A 17,990-nucleotide genomic window follows, 5' to 3' on the forward strand; every position below is an offset into this window, starting at 1 on the left:
CTCTGTTTGTTTTGGAAATAATATTTTTTAGAAAATGAATCATTTTTTAAAAAGTATTTTCTATAAAACTATCTCATTTTTCTATATTTGATAGCAACCTCAAATGAGTTGAAAAATAGTTTCCCAACTTTTCTTATTTAGCTTGCTATGAGATAAAGCTGTTTTTCAAAAAAATTTAGTGGAAAAAAATCTCTAAAAATAAGCCATATTTTTTTAAGTTGACCAAAGACAGTTTTCATTTGACTTATTTTTTTATACTACCAAACACTAGAAAAAACAGAAAATTATCTTTACACAACGTTTTCCATCGAAACATTACTGGTGATATTGTGCTTTAACCGGTGATATTGTGTTTTTTTTTTCCTTAACTAAATAGGTATCTGACAAGCAACTTGCTCACTGGGGCCATTCCGGACTGGATCAAGAACAGAGATGATAAATAGTAAGGGTTTTCATCCTAAATTCTACTTCAATTTTGCATGGACTTGTGAGTCTGGACAAGCATACTTTTAAAGTTATTAACAAGATATTATATACATCACTTTGGACAGTGCTTCATCTTATGGCCTCTTTATAGATCAGTTGCAGATTTTTCTCTCTCTCTAGATGAGTAGCTGATCTCAAACAATCACATGCTAGCTTTGTTTTGGATCTTGCTCCATGTGGCTCTATAAAAAAGCAATTCATGAACAAATATACTTTCCATTGTTAAGTTGGTTGTCTAATATCTGGGTAGATTGGACTGATGACTAAAGTTTGAGCTAACTGGATAAGGTTGTTGGTATAAGCCCGAATTGATGTTGGATTATCATTGACAAACCAGTTGCATTGTTTTCGGAATAGAGCAATTTGGAAGAATATTACACTACACGTTACATGCAGTCCATCATATTAATGATCATACTATACTTTAGGGACTGTAAACATTAGCCAAAATCTTTCATGTTGTGGCTAATTTGGTAAAGAAGGCCGAGAATGATAGTATTGACTAACAGTTATTTCAAACTTTAAAAGTCCATATTTTCTGTGATGCTGATCCTGAATTATTGAAATGATTTCTTTTATGAATTTTCTTTCCATCTTGTATTGTATAAAGTATTAACTGTTTTAGCAAAATACTCTTATAAAGTTCCCTTAACTTCTTGTTCGGAGTTATAGTGAGTTATTTAGTATAATTATTATGCTTTTTGTGCAGCCAAATAGATCTTTCTTACAATAATTTTTCAGAGAGCTCAGCCCCACCTTGTCGTGAAACTCTGTACGTCTCTCGCTGTTGGAGCTTTATACACTTTGCTCTCTTCTCCAATTATGTGAAACTAACGTTTTCTTCCCTTGCTTCAGAAATTTGTTCAAAAGTTCTTCTGGAAGGGACAACTTGTAAGCTTCAAACTTGTGAACTTATTAAAGACCCCATGATATTGTTTTTAGTCCTTTTTCAGGTTTATTTTGTAGAGCTGACACTCTTTATCTACTTCACTGATTAAGAATACTTCATGAGTGCCTGAACACTCCATGTTCAAATGGTAATTATATATCTATTCAAATAAAAATTAAATATTTTTCCTGCAGAAGATAACAACAAAAAGTAATTAAGAGTACAAAGGAAATTTCATTGTTGTTCTATCACAGCTACTTGTATTTGATTGTCAATAATATGGATGCTGCTTCTATATAGATCGGTATTCATTGCATATAAATTGTGGAGGGAAAGCAACCATTGTTGGAAACATTCAGTATGAAGAGGATGAAGACTCAGCTGGTGCAGCGAAATTTGATCATGGAAGGGAGAATTGGGGATTCAGTAGCACTGGACATTTTTGGGACGTAAACTCTCTGGAAAAAAATACTGGCCACATAGCAAATAATGTATCCATACTCACAATGAACGAGTCCGAACTATACACAAATGCACGCCAATCTCCTCTTTCATTCACATATTATGCCCGCTGCTTAGCAAATGGAACTTATAAAGTGAAACTTCACTTTGCGGAAATAGTATTCAGAGACAATAGATCTGTTTCCAGTCTTGGAAGACGGATATTTGATATTTATGTCCAGGTATTCTGTCAAATTTATTTTTTTCTGTATATAATACTGGAGGAGTTCTAGGAATCAACATTTTCAATAAATTAGGGGTAAGACTGTCTACCATGACCTCTTTTAGACTTCGCAAAATTGGGAGCTTTGTGAATTGAGTATGACATTTTCTTTATATTATAGTAGAGGAGTTGATTGAATTAATTTGCTGCAGGAAAAATTAGTGTGGAAAGATTTTGATATTGAAATTTCTGCAAGAGGGGTTGATAAAGCAGTTGTGGTGGAATATAAAGCAAATGTTACGAATAGAAATTTGATGATTCGCTTTTACTGGGCTGGGAAAGGGACGACATTTACCCCAAAGAGAGCAATATTTGGTCCTCTCATATCAGCTATCTCTGTGGAATCTGGTAACTGTATTGGAGATTGAGAATCCTGTTGTCCAACTTCTTCCATACTCAGATTAGATTGATAAAAAATAGAAACATAGAAATTAGTGGAAGTAGAACACCATAATTATCTTTATCTGCATTTAAAATGAAAGACTCAAAACCATGTTAAAGTAGAACACCATAATTATCTTTATCTTCATTTCATGGCCATGCCCAGTGAATTTGTGTCTCTACACCATCTGTTTCTATCTAGCTTTGGATTTTATGTATGGTGCTAAATATATTTCTGAATGCAATCTTATAATCACTGTTCTTAGCTAATTTCTTTTCTCTGTAGATTTCGTTCTCCCTGACCATGAGGATGGCACAATGAAGATATTCATTGTGGTCGGGGCTATAGTTTTGGTGCTACTCCTCATTTTTATGATTTTGGGCATTCTTTGGTGGAAAGGCTGCTTGGGAAGGAGGATACCAAGGGAAAATGGTAATCTGCGCAAATCTTGATGAGGAAATTAGAAAGGACTGTAATCATTTTCTCCAACTATGGCAGAGTTGGAACAATGTATACAAAAATTTTATTTTTCTTTTCCTTTCCATGGATGATCAGCATTCCAAAGTAACCCTTGAAAAGCTACTGCCTGATTGCAGGACTGAGGAGCATATGAACATATCTTTGGATGATGCATGATGATTGGAGTTATTTAGTTCCAATTTTGATGATAAATGACCCCATGAAATCATACGAAAAAGCTAAATATCATTTCTTTAAAAAAATTATGCATAAAGTGATTTTTAAAATGAATAATGCATGATTGGCTAACGCTCACTGTAGTTGAGCAAATGTCTAAAGCTTTGCATAGATCAAGTTTCTTAGAGAGAAAAGATTATCAATTGCAAAATCCTTAGTTTACATTGTAGACTAAATAGATGTGTGCAATGTTATATACATTTGGTTAGCCTACAATGCAAATCTTATATTGCTAGTACAATGTAAACCTATAATTACCCTTTTCAATTTTGAATAAACTCACTTTCGATGTCCTCAAAGTTGAATGAAATTTGGTCTGTCTGTTTAATATTCTTATTTTTGTTATAAAAATGATCTTGTATCAAGCGTTAGGCACATCTCATTCTATTCTAAACTAATGGAATATCTCACCTTTTCATTTAGTTCTTCTTCTTTTTTTAATCAATAAACTTCTTGTAATTGCTGTGCAGAAGTAACAATGAAGCAAAAGACAAAGTCTAATGGTTTTCAGTACTTTTTCATATATTTTTCTTTTATTTCTTATAGCTTCTATGTGATCAACTACAATTTAGTGCCTTCTAAAGGAATTTAATTTTCTTTTCCTTTAAGAGTCATCTAATTGGTCAACGAGGCATGAAAATATTTTGTTATAAATTGGTCTTGTTATACTCTAAGATGCAATCTGACATCTTACCCTGATGCCTTTGATAGAGTTAAAGGGATTAGATCTGCAAACTGGGTTTTTTACATATAGACAAATAAAAGCTGCCACTAGTAACTTCAATGTTGCAAACAAGATTGGGGAAGGCGGTTTTGGATCCGTTTACAAGGTATCTGACAACACTTTTCACCATTCTAGAATGATTTTTCCCCCATCTTTTTTTTTTTTCTTCTCCTCGTAGACATTTGGAGAGATTCATGATGAAATACATACCTAAAATGTATTATTTTATATTCTTGATGCAGGGCGTACTATCTGATGGTACTATAATTGCAGTTAAGCAACTTTCATCAAAATCAAAGCAAGGAAGCCGTGAATTTGTGAATGAAATAGGCATGATATCTGGTTTACAACATCCAAATCTTGTTAGATTGTATGGATGTTGTATTGAAGGAAAACAATTATTGTTGGTATATGAATACATGGAAAACAATAGCCTTGCACATGCTTTGTTTGGTAATGGTAAGCTAATATTTTATACTTTACCATGCATTTATATTAATAATATAAGAATGATGACAAAAACTAATGATGAATTTCATTGATTGGGTTATGAACATCAATTTTAGGTTTCGCGGATGGCCAGTTAAAATTGGACTGGCCTACAAGGCAAAAAATATGTGTTGGCATAGCAAGAGGTCTAGTTTTCTTGCATGAGGAATCAACACTGAAAATTGTTCATAGAGATATCAAACCCACTAATGTGCTGCTTGACAGAGACCTTAACCCAAAGATCTCTGACTTTGGTTTGGCCAAGCTAGACGAAGAAGAAAACACCCACATTAGCACTAGAATCGCTGGAACAATGTGAGCTACCTTCCTCTTTTTTTGCCTCCTCTTTACTTCCTTTTGGAGTCTATTTTTCCCTCTTTTATTTGTTTTATCACCTCTGCAGATCTTAATTATGAGGTATTGTGAATAGATGCTGATCACATCACATAAATCTGTAGTGCTGAGTTACTGCCTTGAAAGTATACAAGAATATGGCAACTATGAAACCTCTGGACTAAGACTAGTATAGAAAATACTATCACAAGAATATTGATGAAGGTACTTGACTAAATGTTATGTGTTAGGAAATTAGGTGTCTACCTATGATACAGCCCGTGCTTTTTATTCTAATCTGGATAATACATCATTTGAGAGAGCATGTACTAAAAAATAAGGGCTCTCCTTAATTCCAGTAACATAGTAATCAATTCCTCCTCAAAAGCTTCCAATGGTTGCAAAAACTTCTTGCTCAACGTTGGGTTGGCTCTGATATCATTTGTTGATGAAAGGAAAAGTGCTAACCACATTTTCTCTACACCCTTAAAGGACTAGTTTAGTCATAAATGAGACCTTTTGTAGTTGTTAATAAAGCCCAAATGATGTTGCAGAAACCTGAAAAAAGCACACACGATGCTCTCTTGTAGGAACAAAAACTAAATTGTTAGTTTCAAGTAGTAAACCTCGAATCCATGAGGGTTTCCTTGAATCCACAAGATGATAAACTGAAACCCACTAGAGAAAAGTTTTAGAAAAACTCTGCAATTTTATTAATGATAATTTTTGAAAAAATTTACAAACTTAGAGGCCTATTTAAGGGCTCCGTAAAACTTGATAGACAAGAGAATATATTTGAAAAATAAGTCCCAATTAATACCTAACCATAACAGAAACCAAACTTGGCCTGAAAAGCATTAAAAGCACCAAAAAACAATAAATAAATGCCCTAAACCTAAAATAATGAAAATTACATAAAAATACCAAATATAAAAAATTACAGAAATTAATTTGAATATTCTGTTCTACATCAAACCCCTCCCCTTCAAACAAACTCGTCCTCAAGTGATGGGTGAAATCTGGAGAACAAATACTTTGAATACTTCATCTTCCTTGTCTTCTTGCCAAACTTGAAAGTCATCAATTGAGCAACTTGAACTTCTTGTCCTTTGATCTTCATGCAATTGAAAATATTCACCAAATAAGAGTCAATGATCAAATCAAAATTTTCCACCCCAATAAAATCAATGGACTTTGTTCTGGTATCTCCCCCCAAAATAATAGGAGCATGAACATTGCAATCATCTAACTTGACTTTATCGAGATCCTTGAAACTTTCCTCTCCAATTTCATCCTCAATGGTCTCTACCATCTTGACTTCAAGACCTTTCTCTATAATAGCATCTTCATTATTCTCCTCCACAATAATCTTGATTTTAGGATCTTCTTCCATAACAAGACATTCATTAATTTCCTTAGAAATATCTATATTTTCTTCAAGAAAAGTATTTATTTCAACATACAATTCTTCCCTTAATGGTGGAATATTTGGCTCTTCAAAATAATTCAATATGAATTTCATGACCAATAATGATAATCTTGTTTTGTATACGACAAAAATTAATCACAATCCAAAGGATAAAATTTTATAGAAATCATCTTTTTCATCCTTGACCATGAACAAATTTTGTGTTGACCTTGTCAGGTTTTATCAGATTGTACTTGTTCCCACCAACGTAAGGTGTACTCACTAAGTTTATACAAAGCAAGCCCAACTTTTCTCTCATAACAAATATTCTCATAGTCAAATAAATTCTCTAAATCAAGTAACCAATCAAGAAAATCTTCTTTTTAAAAAAAACCATTAAAACTCGCAATTCTCTTATAAGGCCTATATGAGATTTGCTTACCAATAGGTTGCCTATGAGTTACGTCTCTGTTGTAGTTATCCCTATTGTTTCAATTCTTTAACAGCACCATCTTATCATAGATATTTGTGAGTGCTTGTTGTACGTTACGCAATATTCGCTAAGTTATTCATTATTGTTGTGGTGTTGGATACCGTCTCACCAGTTAGCAATCAGACTAGGGTAAGTCAAGGCTCTGATACCAATTGATATGGCAGAAGCCTGAAGAAAGCACATACGATGCTCTTTTGATGGAACAGAAACTAAACTGTTAGTTTTTGGTAGTAAACCTCGAATCCATGAGGGTTTCCTTGAATCCAACAGAAAAAGTTTTAGAAAAACTCTGCAATTTTACTAATAATAATCTCTGGAAAAACGTTTACAGACTTAGAGGCCTATTTAAGGGCTCCGTAAAACTAGACAAATAAGAAAATATATTCTAAAATAAGTCCTAATTAATACCTAACTATAACAAGAACCAAATTTGACCTAAAGAGCATTAAAAGCACCTAAAAACAGGGAAATAAATGCCCTAAATCTAAAATAACGAAAATTACATAAAAATACCAAATATAAAAAATTATAGAAATTAATTTGAATATTTTGTCCTACATCACCAAATCTCCCTAGTATATGCTTGACATGTAACTCAAAAAACACCCCACAACACACTCAATAAATATCCATTCAATCCGGGGCATCACATCTATAACCTCTCTGGGTTGCTAACTTGACTTAAGTTTGACATTGGTTTAAAACGGTGAAGTATGGGACCCAGAGTTCAGTTAGTACCATGACCTGGTTGGTTCTGAGTCCACAATGAAAACTTGTGGCATGACTAGGACACAGTATCAAGTCAAGGGGTTGTAAACCACAAGTTACTTTCTTGACATAGGCGAGTTGGTTGAGAGGTAGATGAGCCCCGAGTGAGGACGTGATTATGAGATTGCATGGAGGGCCCGAATGAGGAGAAATCAAGAGTGAATCTGGGATATTCATTGAGGTCGAAGTTGAAGATGCAGCCTAAAGAATTGAGTGTTGAGAATTTTGGGGGTAAATAATGGAAAACATAAATGAAGTTGACTTACAGGCTCAAATAAATTTGCTATCTTTAAGATAATATTTACGTCCACTCAATTGAGTTTGCAATAGAGCCCTAGGATAATCACCTCCAAGATAAAACTAAGTTCGAATTCTATAAGTAGAAATCTTGGAGAATCATGAAAATTTCTCTTCAATGTAGGATATATATACAAAATTCCCAAATGTGAGATGCAAACATAGATAAAAATATGTGCCAAAGAAAACAATCATACAAGACAATATTTACTACGTCCATAGAGTTGCAGTCATTTCACTATTCATAGGGAAAAATACAAGATGAGATAGTACAATTTTTCTCTCTAAAAAACAACACCAAACCCTAATTTGAAAAACCACAGTTTTTACGGTCTGCACAACGAATTCACAATGAACTAAAAACAAGCCAAAAATTTTCCATGGACTAAGCCTCAGAAAATCTCTTATTAAAAACTGTATCACTTTTATATCGAGTCAGGTCATAATCTGGATCAAATACAACTAGGCTCCACATAGCTCAACAAATCAGCCACTTGGAAACTAGTTCAATCAACATCAGTCACATACCTCGAAACACAATCTCTCATCACTACAACTCATCCTCGTGTCCTCAAGTTAAAAGGTCAACTAAAGCTACACACAGCTTCAACTTCTCAATGGTGACACCTTTAGTCAACATATATGTCAGATTTTTAGATCCAAAAATCTTCTCAAGTATCAGTGGTTCATCTTCAACAAGATAATAGATAAAGTGGTATCTCACCTGTATATACTTCGACTTTGAATGAAAAACTAAATTTTTTGCAAGAAAAATGTCATTCTAATTGTCACTGTGTAGAATACCCATCTCCTGCTTCTTGCCCAATTTATCTAAGAAACTATGTAGCCAAATAATCTCCATTGTAGCTTTAGTCGTTGCAACATATTCTACTTTTGTAGTAAACAGATTAACAATCTTCTATAGATTTGAAGCCCAAGATATAGCTATACCACCTAGAGTAAATACAAACCCAGTAGTACTGTTTCTACTGTCAATGTCACCTGCTAAATCAACATCTAAATAACCCAGTAGTTTCAAACTTGCACCTATGAAGCAAAGACATGTATCTGATGAACCTCTTAGATACCTCAAGATCCATTTGACTACCTCCCAATACTTCTTTCCTGACCAGCCCATGTATCTACTCATAACTACCACTGCATGTTCAATGCTTGGTCTTGTACACACTATAGCATACATAGGCTACCAATAGCTAAGACATAGGGTACCTTGCGCATATGCTCCCTTTCTTCATTTGTCTTCAGTGACTATTTTTTACTTTAGTCTAAAATGACTACCCAAGGGTGTGCCCGCTAGTTCAGCTCCATTCTTGTTAAAACATGCTACGAACCTTCATCACATATTCTAACTTTGAAAGTTTCAATGACCATTAGCACTGTCTCTAGTGATTCTCATACCAAATATTTGTTTTGCAACTCCCAAATTCTTCATTACAAACTGTTTTGACAACTACTTCTTCAAATTATTTATCTCATCAGTATCGGACCTCGCAATGAGCATATCATCCACATACAACAATAAAATGATATAAGAGTTGTCAAAGAATTTAATATTTCAACAATGATCACCTTCACATCTCTTGAATCCAATTCTACACATAAAAATATCAAATTTATTGTACCACTAGTTTGGAGCTTGTTTTAAGCCAAACAAGATTTTTCTTGGTTTACAAACTAGACTCTATTGTCCTTGACCAATGAACCCCTGTGGCTAACACATGTGAATGTCTTCCACCAAATCACCATATAGGAATGTTGTCTTCACATCTATCTACTCATGTAGATTCTTTACAACAACAATTCCCAATACTACTCTAATTATTGACATCTTCAAAACTGGAAAAAATATTTATACGCAGTTACTGCCTTTATTCTACTAAAAACCTTTGACAACCAATCTGGTCGTGTAGTGTTTTCTACCATCATGCTCATTATTTATTCTGTAAATTCGCTTATTGTGCAAAGCCTTCTTTCCTACTGGAAGTTCAATCAATTCCCATGTTTGATTTCCCAACAAGGAATTTATCTCATCTTTCATGACTAATTCCCATTTTCTTGAATTTTCATCTTGCAAGGTTTCATCATAACACGTTGGCATACCACCATTAGACAACAGGATATAATTTAAGGCAGGTGAATAACGCTATGGAGGTCTAGTGATCCTAGAAGATCTGTAGACTTCAGCTACATATGTACTCTAATCTACTTGTGAATTTACATTTTCCTTTCGTCTTCACCCATTTTCTAGACAATATTCTCAGTCAATTCATTTAAGTTGACAAACTCAGATTTCTTATAATTTATCCCTATAACATCTGGCACTACAATTGACCTGCCCTTATACATAACCTATTCATTAAATATCACAATTTTACTTATGATGATATTCCGATTATGTTCATCCCAAAAATGGTAGCCAAAGGTCTCATCACTGTAGTTAATTAAAAAACATATTTTAGACTTTCCATCAAGTTTACTACGTGCATCAAAATCAATATGAATATAAGAAATACAACCAAAAAATTTTAAATGGGAAAACTTTACCTCTTTACCGCTCCATACATTTTCAGGAATTTCGAACTCCATGGGAGCTAATGGTCCTCAATTATCAAGTAAGCTGCAATGTTAACTACATCAGCCTAAAATTGTTTTGGTAATCCAACATGCAACCTCCTACTCCTAGCACTCTCATTGAGAGTCCTATTCATGAGCTCAGCCACACCATTCTGTTATGGTGTCCCAAGAATGGTCTTTTCCATCCTAATTCTATGTGTAGCACAATACTCCTTAAACCCTCTATCTATGTACTCTCCTCCATTGTCTAACTTCAAATATTTTACCTTCAAATATTTTACTGTCTCAACCATGGCCTTCCACTACTTAAATGTCTCAAATACCTGTTTTAGTAAATGCAATTGTGTCTCTTGGACTTGAGGTCATATACAAAGTACCAATTTTCTTTCTACGAGCCAATACCTACGCTCCCTTTAGAACCTTCTAGGTACCACCAACAAAGAGTATTACATGCCCTTCATCATCAAGTTGTCCTATAGAAATCAAATTCCTTTTTAGGTCAGGAATATGCAAAACCTTCTACAATAACCATACAGTCCCATTAGGCAGTAGAATCTGAATGTCTCCCATACCCACAATATACAAGGTTTCTCCATCAACCAAATACACCTTTCCAAAATTATCTCCAACATAATTCTATATGATTTCTTGTTGTAGAGTGGTATGAAACGAAGCTCCTGAGTCCAAAACCCAATCTTCAAGAGGATTATTTATAGCAAGAAGTAGTGCATCCTATACCTCTTCTATTACAGCTTTAGTAGAATCATCATCATTCTTCTTCTTTAGATTTTTGTAGTGCCCCTAATGCGACTAGCCTTGCCATAATTCTAACATCATACTAGTTTACAAGATCTAGATTTACTTCTATTTCGATTGGAATTTCTGGATTTTGATCTACCGCAATTTGAATTTTTGTCATTCCCTCTACCCCTTGTCTAAAGGTTTAAGGCATAACCAAATTTTAGGGTTTCACCTGTGTATCTTCTGCGAACATTCTCAGCTAAAACTAAATCTAGTATGTCATTGTACTTCAATTTTTTTTTTTTTTTCCAGTAGAATTGCTTACTTCCATTCTAATGGCCTCCCAACTATTTGGTAAAGAGGCCAAAATGATCAATGCATGGATCCCATCATCAAAATCAACTTGTACAGAGGATAATTGATTTGTGATGATGTTGAATTCGTTCAAATGTTGTGCTATTGATATATTCTTTTCCATCTTTAGTTTAAATGGTTTCTTCATCATACGCACCTTGTTATTTGTTGATGGCTTTTTATAAATACCAAACATGATGTGATCTTTTCCTTCACAGCATTGTGTGCAACTGATCTTGATAGAGTTAATCAAATAACTGCTAGTACCTGCCTATTAAGAAGATTTCATTCTTCATCTTTCATAGTTGCAAGTTTATCTCCCAAAAGAGGCAGATGCAACTTCCCATAAAGGTAATCCTTGATTTGCATTCTCCCAAATCTAAAGTTGAATTTCTCTATTCCAAACGCCTTTCTTGTTCCTCTTCCATTGCTCCCACTCAAACCCTAACCCTAGGCTTTTATCCAGTTGTAGGGAATATACACAAAATTTGCAGATCTGTGAGATGCAAAAATAGAGAAAAATATGTACCAAAGAAAACAATCACACAAGACAATACTTACATGCTTCGGCAATTTGCCTACGTCCATAGAGTTGTAATAATTTCACTATTCATAAGGAAATGTATAAGATGTAACAGTACAATTTTTCTCTCTAAAAAAAAACACAACCCTAATTTGGAAAATCACAATATTTATATAGCCTACACAACAAATTCATAATGGCTAAAAACGAGCAAAAAAAAATCTCCCATTAAAACTGTAACACTTTTATATTAGGTCGAGTCATGATCCAGATCATACACAACTAAGCTCTACATAGCCAACATTCAACTGTATGTCATACTATCAAAATTTATATGTGCTTTTGGGAGCATAAAAATCTATAATCATTATCAAATTTCATGAATATGGAACACTATTTATACACAACAAAGAGTTGCACTTTATAAAGCATACAAGTCTTCTAAAGCCTTCTGAAATATTTCTATAACCTTCCATAGCAGCACACCTGATAGCACACCAAGCTACTTTGGCTTCCCCTAGCAAAGAATTCCCTGGATCCAGATTATATAAAATGTGGAAGTAAAATAAAATCCTTATATTAGCATCAATTGACATCAATCACGATCAATTGGTCCAAAAAGGTCAATTACCATTAATAGGTATAATTTTGTGTACACATTAGTACATTACAATATCTTCATGTCCTATGAAATTATTCATTAGAGCATTCATGTGTTCATGTCTTGTGAAATTATTCATTAGAGCATTCATAGTAGTGGTGCTAACAAATTTGGCTTTTAGAAACTCAAAAAATTATTTGGGTAAAATACGTTTTTAGTCCCTATCCTATACACCATATTTCATTTTGATCCATAACCTTTCAATTGTGTCAATTTGATTCCCAACCTTTTAATGTCGTGTCAATTTAGTCTCTACTATTATATTTTAAATGAAAATTGATGATGTGTTTAATGGCCAAAATAAAAAATTAGCTTCTGTTGATGTGAGAATAAACTAAAATTTTATTTTGGCTGTTTACTATGTCAGCAATTTTCATCTAAAATATAACAGCAGGGACTAAATTGATACAACACTAAAAGGTTATTAACCAAATTAACACAATTGAAAGGTTATGGACCAAATTGAAATATGGTATAAAGGATAGGGACCAAGTATATAGTTTACTCAAATTATTTTATCTATTTTAACACATTACTTTACAATACAACTAACATCGAAAAGTTCTATTATATTACTACTTTATTTAAATATTATTTCTTTATTTTTTTTTTCTAATTCTTTATTTATTCTTCCTTTGTCCCTTACTCTCTCTTCCTCTTCGTCTCTCTCTCTTCTCTAAAGCAAAAGCAACCAACAAACCCACACCTAGAATACAAAAGCAACCTTCCAATTACATTCACCCAAAATCAACATAACCACCCATAATCTACCATTTGTAGCGAATACCATGAAGCAAAACCACCCAACTAAAGAAAAAGAAAAAAACACAATAACCTAGAACCAATCTTAGAAAAATCCAACCAAAACCCAAGAAAAATAAGCCCAAATCACACACAAATCAACCATCAGTTCCACAAATGATAAAAAAATAATAATAATAATAATAAAAAACCACAAAAATTTCATGCATCCATGGAGCTTCGGTTTTACCCATATGGAAGCCTAAATCCCTTCCTTTGAAACTTCAGTTTTGAGATGAGAATATAAAGGAGAGAAAGCAAAAAGATGGAGGGTTTTAGTCAAAGAGAGAGAATAGACTAGATAAGTGGGTAGGAAATTTGTGACAGATGTGAGAAGAGAGAGGAATTGAGTTTGGTGGTTCATAGTTTCAGGTTTGGGTTCAATCTTTCATAGTTTCAATAGAGTGACTGGGGCGAAAGGATGCAGAGAGAAAGAAAAAAAAAATACAAAAGCAAGAAAGAGAGAAGTGAACCAATTAATGAAGAAGAGAGAGAGAGAGCACATTACTTTAATAGAAAAATCAAAAGGTATGAAATAAATAAGGATCACGTTAATAATCCATTTTAGGAAAATTTTGATACCACTCTTATAGGAAATAAAAAAACTATCAAAATTTCCCATAAAAACTTACATTAAATGGATTATTAACCAGTGCCCTAAGGGCACTCGTTAGCATTTCCCAATAAATAAATATTTTATTTTATGACTTTTGAGCTATAGTAGATTGCCATAAATGGCAGTTCAATTTAGCCCATTTGCAAAAAAATTTAAGTATGCCACCATCAATGTAGCATACATTTTAGTGTTTTGGGCGCTAAAATAGCATTTTAGCTATTTTAGCACCAACATTGTAAATGCTATTACACTTTGTGTTTGACACATTCCCCACACATAAAGATGGATCTACGTAGACCATGGACTAGGTGTATGAGATAATTTGTCCCACCCACCTTTCGACATTCATTTTTCTTTAAGTGCTACTACTTAATAAGCTACCCACTCATAGTTTTGGATAGCTTATTTGCTACATGTTAGACCCAAAAAAAAAAAAAAGTTAACTTATTTTCCAAAAAACTAGTTTTGTTGTTACTTTTTACTCTTGCTTTTGTTATTTCGTTACTGCTTCTAGCTCAATGAAGCTAAACTCAGTTATGATAGCGCCATTAATTGCCTGATTGCATGCCTAACAGTTGTTTGGATAATCTGGTGGTTAGAAATTGACCAATGTTGGTAAGATCATACTAGTGAACGAAATATCATGGTAATTGTATGTGTTGCAGAGGCTACATGGCTCCAGAATATGCATTATGGGGTTATTTAACCTACAAAGCAGATGTTTATAGTTTTGGAGTTGTTGCATTGGAAATTGTTGCTGGGAAGAACAACATAAAATATCGACCAAATGAGAAATTTGTATGCCTCTTGGATTGGGTAAGATTATCCTTCGCATGTTGTTTTGAAACTTACCGCCAAAACAACAATATAAACCCAAGTTGCATATGTTGGAATAAGCCATTTAACTATAGGTCACCCTGCTTTATTTTCCACTGGGTTCAAGTTGGGAAATAAACATGTAAAGCAAAAGTTTGGCCAATTGTATCTTTTTCTTATTTTGGAGACAAAGTTTGGCTATAAATTTTTGGTTGTAGCCTAAGACTATAACTCCCTCTCAAAAAATTAACATGACTACATATTTTGAAATTTTAATTAATGAATTTCATTTTTTGTATGTTATTAACACACATGCAAAATTTTACACCTATCAAGTGTTATTTACTATTAAATCCAAAAACTTATTTTTTATGCATAATTTTGATTACAAAAAATAGAAATTTCAACATTCAATTGATGACATAATTATTGATCTTTAATTTTTTATACATTTCACAAGTATGGAGGATATAAGAAGAAAATGTATCTAATGATGGATTTGCCAAAATTCACATCCAATAAAAAGATATTAAGTAGAGTTGTAGATTTAAGTTACAGTCAAGTTTGTTGCCAAATTTTGTCAGTCATGTAATTAAATTACTAATTGTTTTTTCTTTTTTTTTATAACAAAGTTTGCAAGCTAGTTTGTAAGTGATGGCTACAAACTCTCACTAAAAAATTAAAATTGCTACATATTTTGAAAATTTAACCATTAGATTGCATGTTCTTTATTTTTTTAAGATGCATGTCATATTTTGTTCAAATATAATGTTATTTACTATTTTATCCATAAACTTATTTTTTATGCATAATTAAAGACTGCAAAAATTTGAAATTTAAACATTTAATTAATGACAAAGCTATTATTTTTTATCTTTTTGAGATTTTGCAAGCATAGACAATATAATAAAAAAAAATGCAATCTAATGATAGATTTATCAAAATTCACATTATACATATATATATATATATAAAGGGATTTGTAGCCATTGCATTTGCAGACAAACTAATTTGTAGGTAAATTTTGGTTTTTTTTTTTTTTTTTTTTTTTACAACAGAGAGGGGATTTGATAGAGTTGGTAGATCCAGAATTGGGATCTGAGTTCAGTAAGGAAGAGGTACTTAGAATGATAAAAGTAGCTTTATTATGCACTAATACATCACCAGCCCTTAGGCCCACCATGACTGCTGTAGTGAGCATGCTTGAAGGCCAGACAGTTGTTGATGAAGTGGCCAGGGATCCAGGTATTTATGGCGATGAATGGAGGTTTGAAGCCTTAAGAGACCAATTTGGTCAGAGCCCACAACTAAACTCAGTTGAAGATCAGGGCCTCTTTCAGTCAGCAAATCCAACATGGATTGGCTCTTCTTCTACATCTGCCCATGATCTCTATCCCACTAATCTTGACTCTCGGTAATAAATTCATATATAAAAGCAACTAAGGCACAACCAGCTTATGTGACAGGCAATGTGCTTTCTTAATGATAAGAAACTATGAGCTTGTGGTTTTAATTCCAAGATAATACTTTGAATGGGATTTGGTTAGGAATGAGACATTGCTCTGCGGAAAGCACACTCATTCACTAAACCCATTGTGAACTTGTGGACCAGTATTTGCTCTAGAATGAAGCTAAACTGTAATTTCGCAAATTGTTCCTTCTTGAAGATTATAAATTTTACATTAGACAGTATAATCTAGAGCTGCTCATCTAAAACAATATATGGTACAGAGCTTCCAATAATTGTCTTCTACTGATCAAGTTGTCTCCCTATTTTGTTAATGATAATTAGTCTTTTTTGGACTCCGTAGATTTATGTTGTATATATCTCTTAGGAAGCACGGGTGCGTTTTAAGACTCGGGTGCGGGTGCGGATGCGGGTACGGGACTCGGCAATTTTTGAAAAAGGTGAGTGCGGGTGCGGCGGGACTCGGCGATTAAAAAATTATTAAAAATATTTTTATTTATATTTTTAATATATTGCTAAGCATACTTTTTTTCATTATATACACATATCCCAAATTTAAGAGTAATAATAGATAATAACTAAAATATGATGTTCCTAAATTAAATAAAACCCACAAGATGAATCTTTTTTTCTTTTTTTCTCTCCATTCACCTGCCACAAGAAGTCAACAATACATCTAGTCTCATCAAAATATTAACTTTACCTTTTATTTATTTTTTATTTTATTTCCCCAAGGCCTTTGGTCTCATCAGAATATCAACCTTACCTTTTATTTATTTTTTATTTTATTTTCCCAAGGTTTCTATTTTCCAAAACTTAATCTACACCACACCTTTTAAAAAAAATCTCTACACCAAGTCAAACTCAGCCTTTTCCTTCTGCATATTTTTTCTTCTACTTCCCGTTAGTCTTTCACTCTTTCTTACCCAACCATCTCCGGCTCTCCTCTCTGTCCCCTTCCTAGTTCATACCTTTTCTTCTTTTAACCTTTCTTTAGTTTTCTTAAACCAGTCTGAGCACACCACAGACTCGCAGAGAGGGAGAGCACAGAGAAGAGAAATGAGTTTCAGCTTGAACCGGCCATATCGGCAGTTTCGGCCAGTACGGCCAATACAGCCGAAACGGCTCGAGTCGGCCCGAGTTGAGCCGCGTCGGCGCGAGTCGGCTTCGCCACGTGGCAGGACGCGGCCCGACGCAGCACGGACGCGCGATCAGTGGCATCCGACGCATGTCGACGCGTTGGGCCGTGTCCGACGTGAGTGCGGCACCTCTGGCGCCGCATTCGTGCTTTCCAGTATATCTCTAGATTTTGTGTATGTAGAGAAATTGATGGTGTCATAATCGTTCATATGTGTGGTATATATTTGATTTCCTTGGATCATTTGAATGAGAAAACCGGAATTAAAATGAACCTAATTATCACATTCCGTTTAGGATTTATCACATTGTGAAATGTAAAACTTGAACATTACATCCCGGAATATAAACTACCTTATGGCCTTCAATTTTTTATTTAATTTTTGTCCTCTACCTCTCTACTAAAAGAAGGAGAAGGAACTTTAAAAATAACACAAAACATGGCTTAGGTTCTTCCATTTAACACAAAACATAACTAGAAAGCGAAAAAATTCTTCAGGTAACATCTAAATTTGCTGATCTGAATTCAACATGTAGGGATTAGTGTATTCACTAGAGGCAATGGGTGACCATATGATATGAGAGGGAA

The 17,990-nt window shown here is 33.7% G+C and overlaps 1 protein-coding gene across 1 annotated transcript in view; it reads left to right on the plus strand.

The window, feature by feature from the left end:
* The window catches only part of LOC112025419 (probable LRR receptor-like serine/threonine-protein kinase At1g07650), a 59,531-nt gene extending 42,932 nt beyond the window's left edge, over positions 1–16,599 (plus strand). The window contains exons 15-26 of the mRNA XM_065763058.1: positions 377–442; positions 1,196–1,258; positions 1,342–1,377; positions 1,486–1,523; positions 1,676–2,058; positions 2,252–2,447; positions 2,767–2,913; positions 3,889–4,007; positions 4,144–4,360; positions 4,468–4,705; positions 14,646–14,800; positions 15,841–16,599. Coding sequence (XP_065619130.1) covers positions 377–442; positions 1,196–1,258; positions 1,342–1,377; positions 1,486–1,523; positions 1,676–2,058; positions 2,252–2,447; positions 2,767–2,913; positions 3,889–4,007; positions 4,144–4,360; positions 4,468–4,705; positions 14,646–14,800; positions 15,841–16,214 — 2,032 coding nt within the window. The 3' untranslated portion in view covers positions 16,215–16,599. The remainder of the gene's footprint in view (positions 1–376; positions 443–1,195; positions 1,259–1,341; positions 1,378–1,485; positions 1,524–1,675; positions 2,059–2,251; positions 2,448–2,766; positions 2,914–3,888; positions 4,008–4,143; positions 4,361–4,467; positions 4,706–14,645; positions 14,801–15,840) is intronic.
* Positions 16,600–17,990: the final 1,391 nt, after the last annotated feature.

This window comes from Quercus suber, unplaced genomic scaffold (genome assembly GCF_002906115.3).
Source record: "Quercus suber isolate HL8 unplaced genomic scaffold, Cork oak 2.0 scaffold_490, whole genome shotgun sequence".
Classification (NCBI taxonomy): Eukaryota; Viridiplantae; Streptophyta; class Magnoliopsida; order Fagales; family Fagaceae; genus Quercus; species Quercus suber.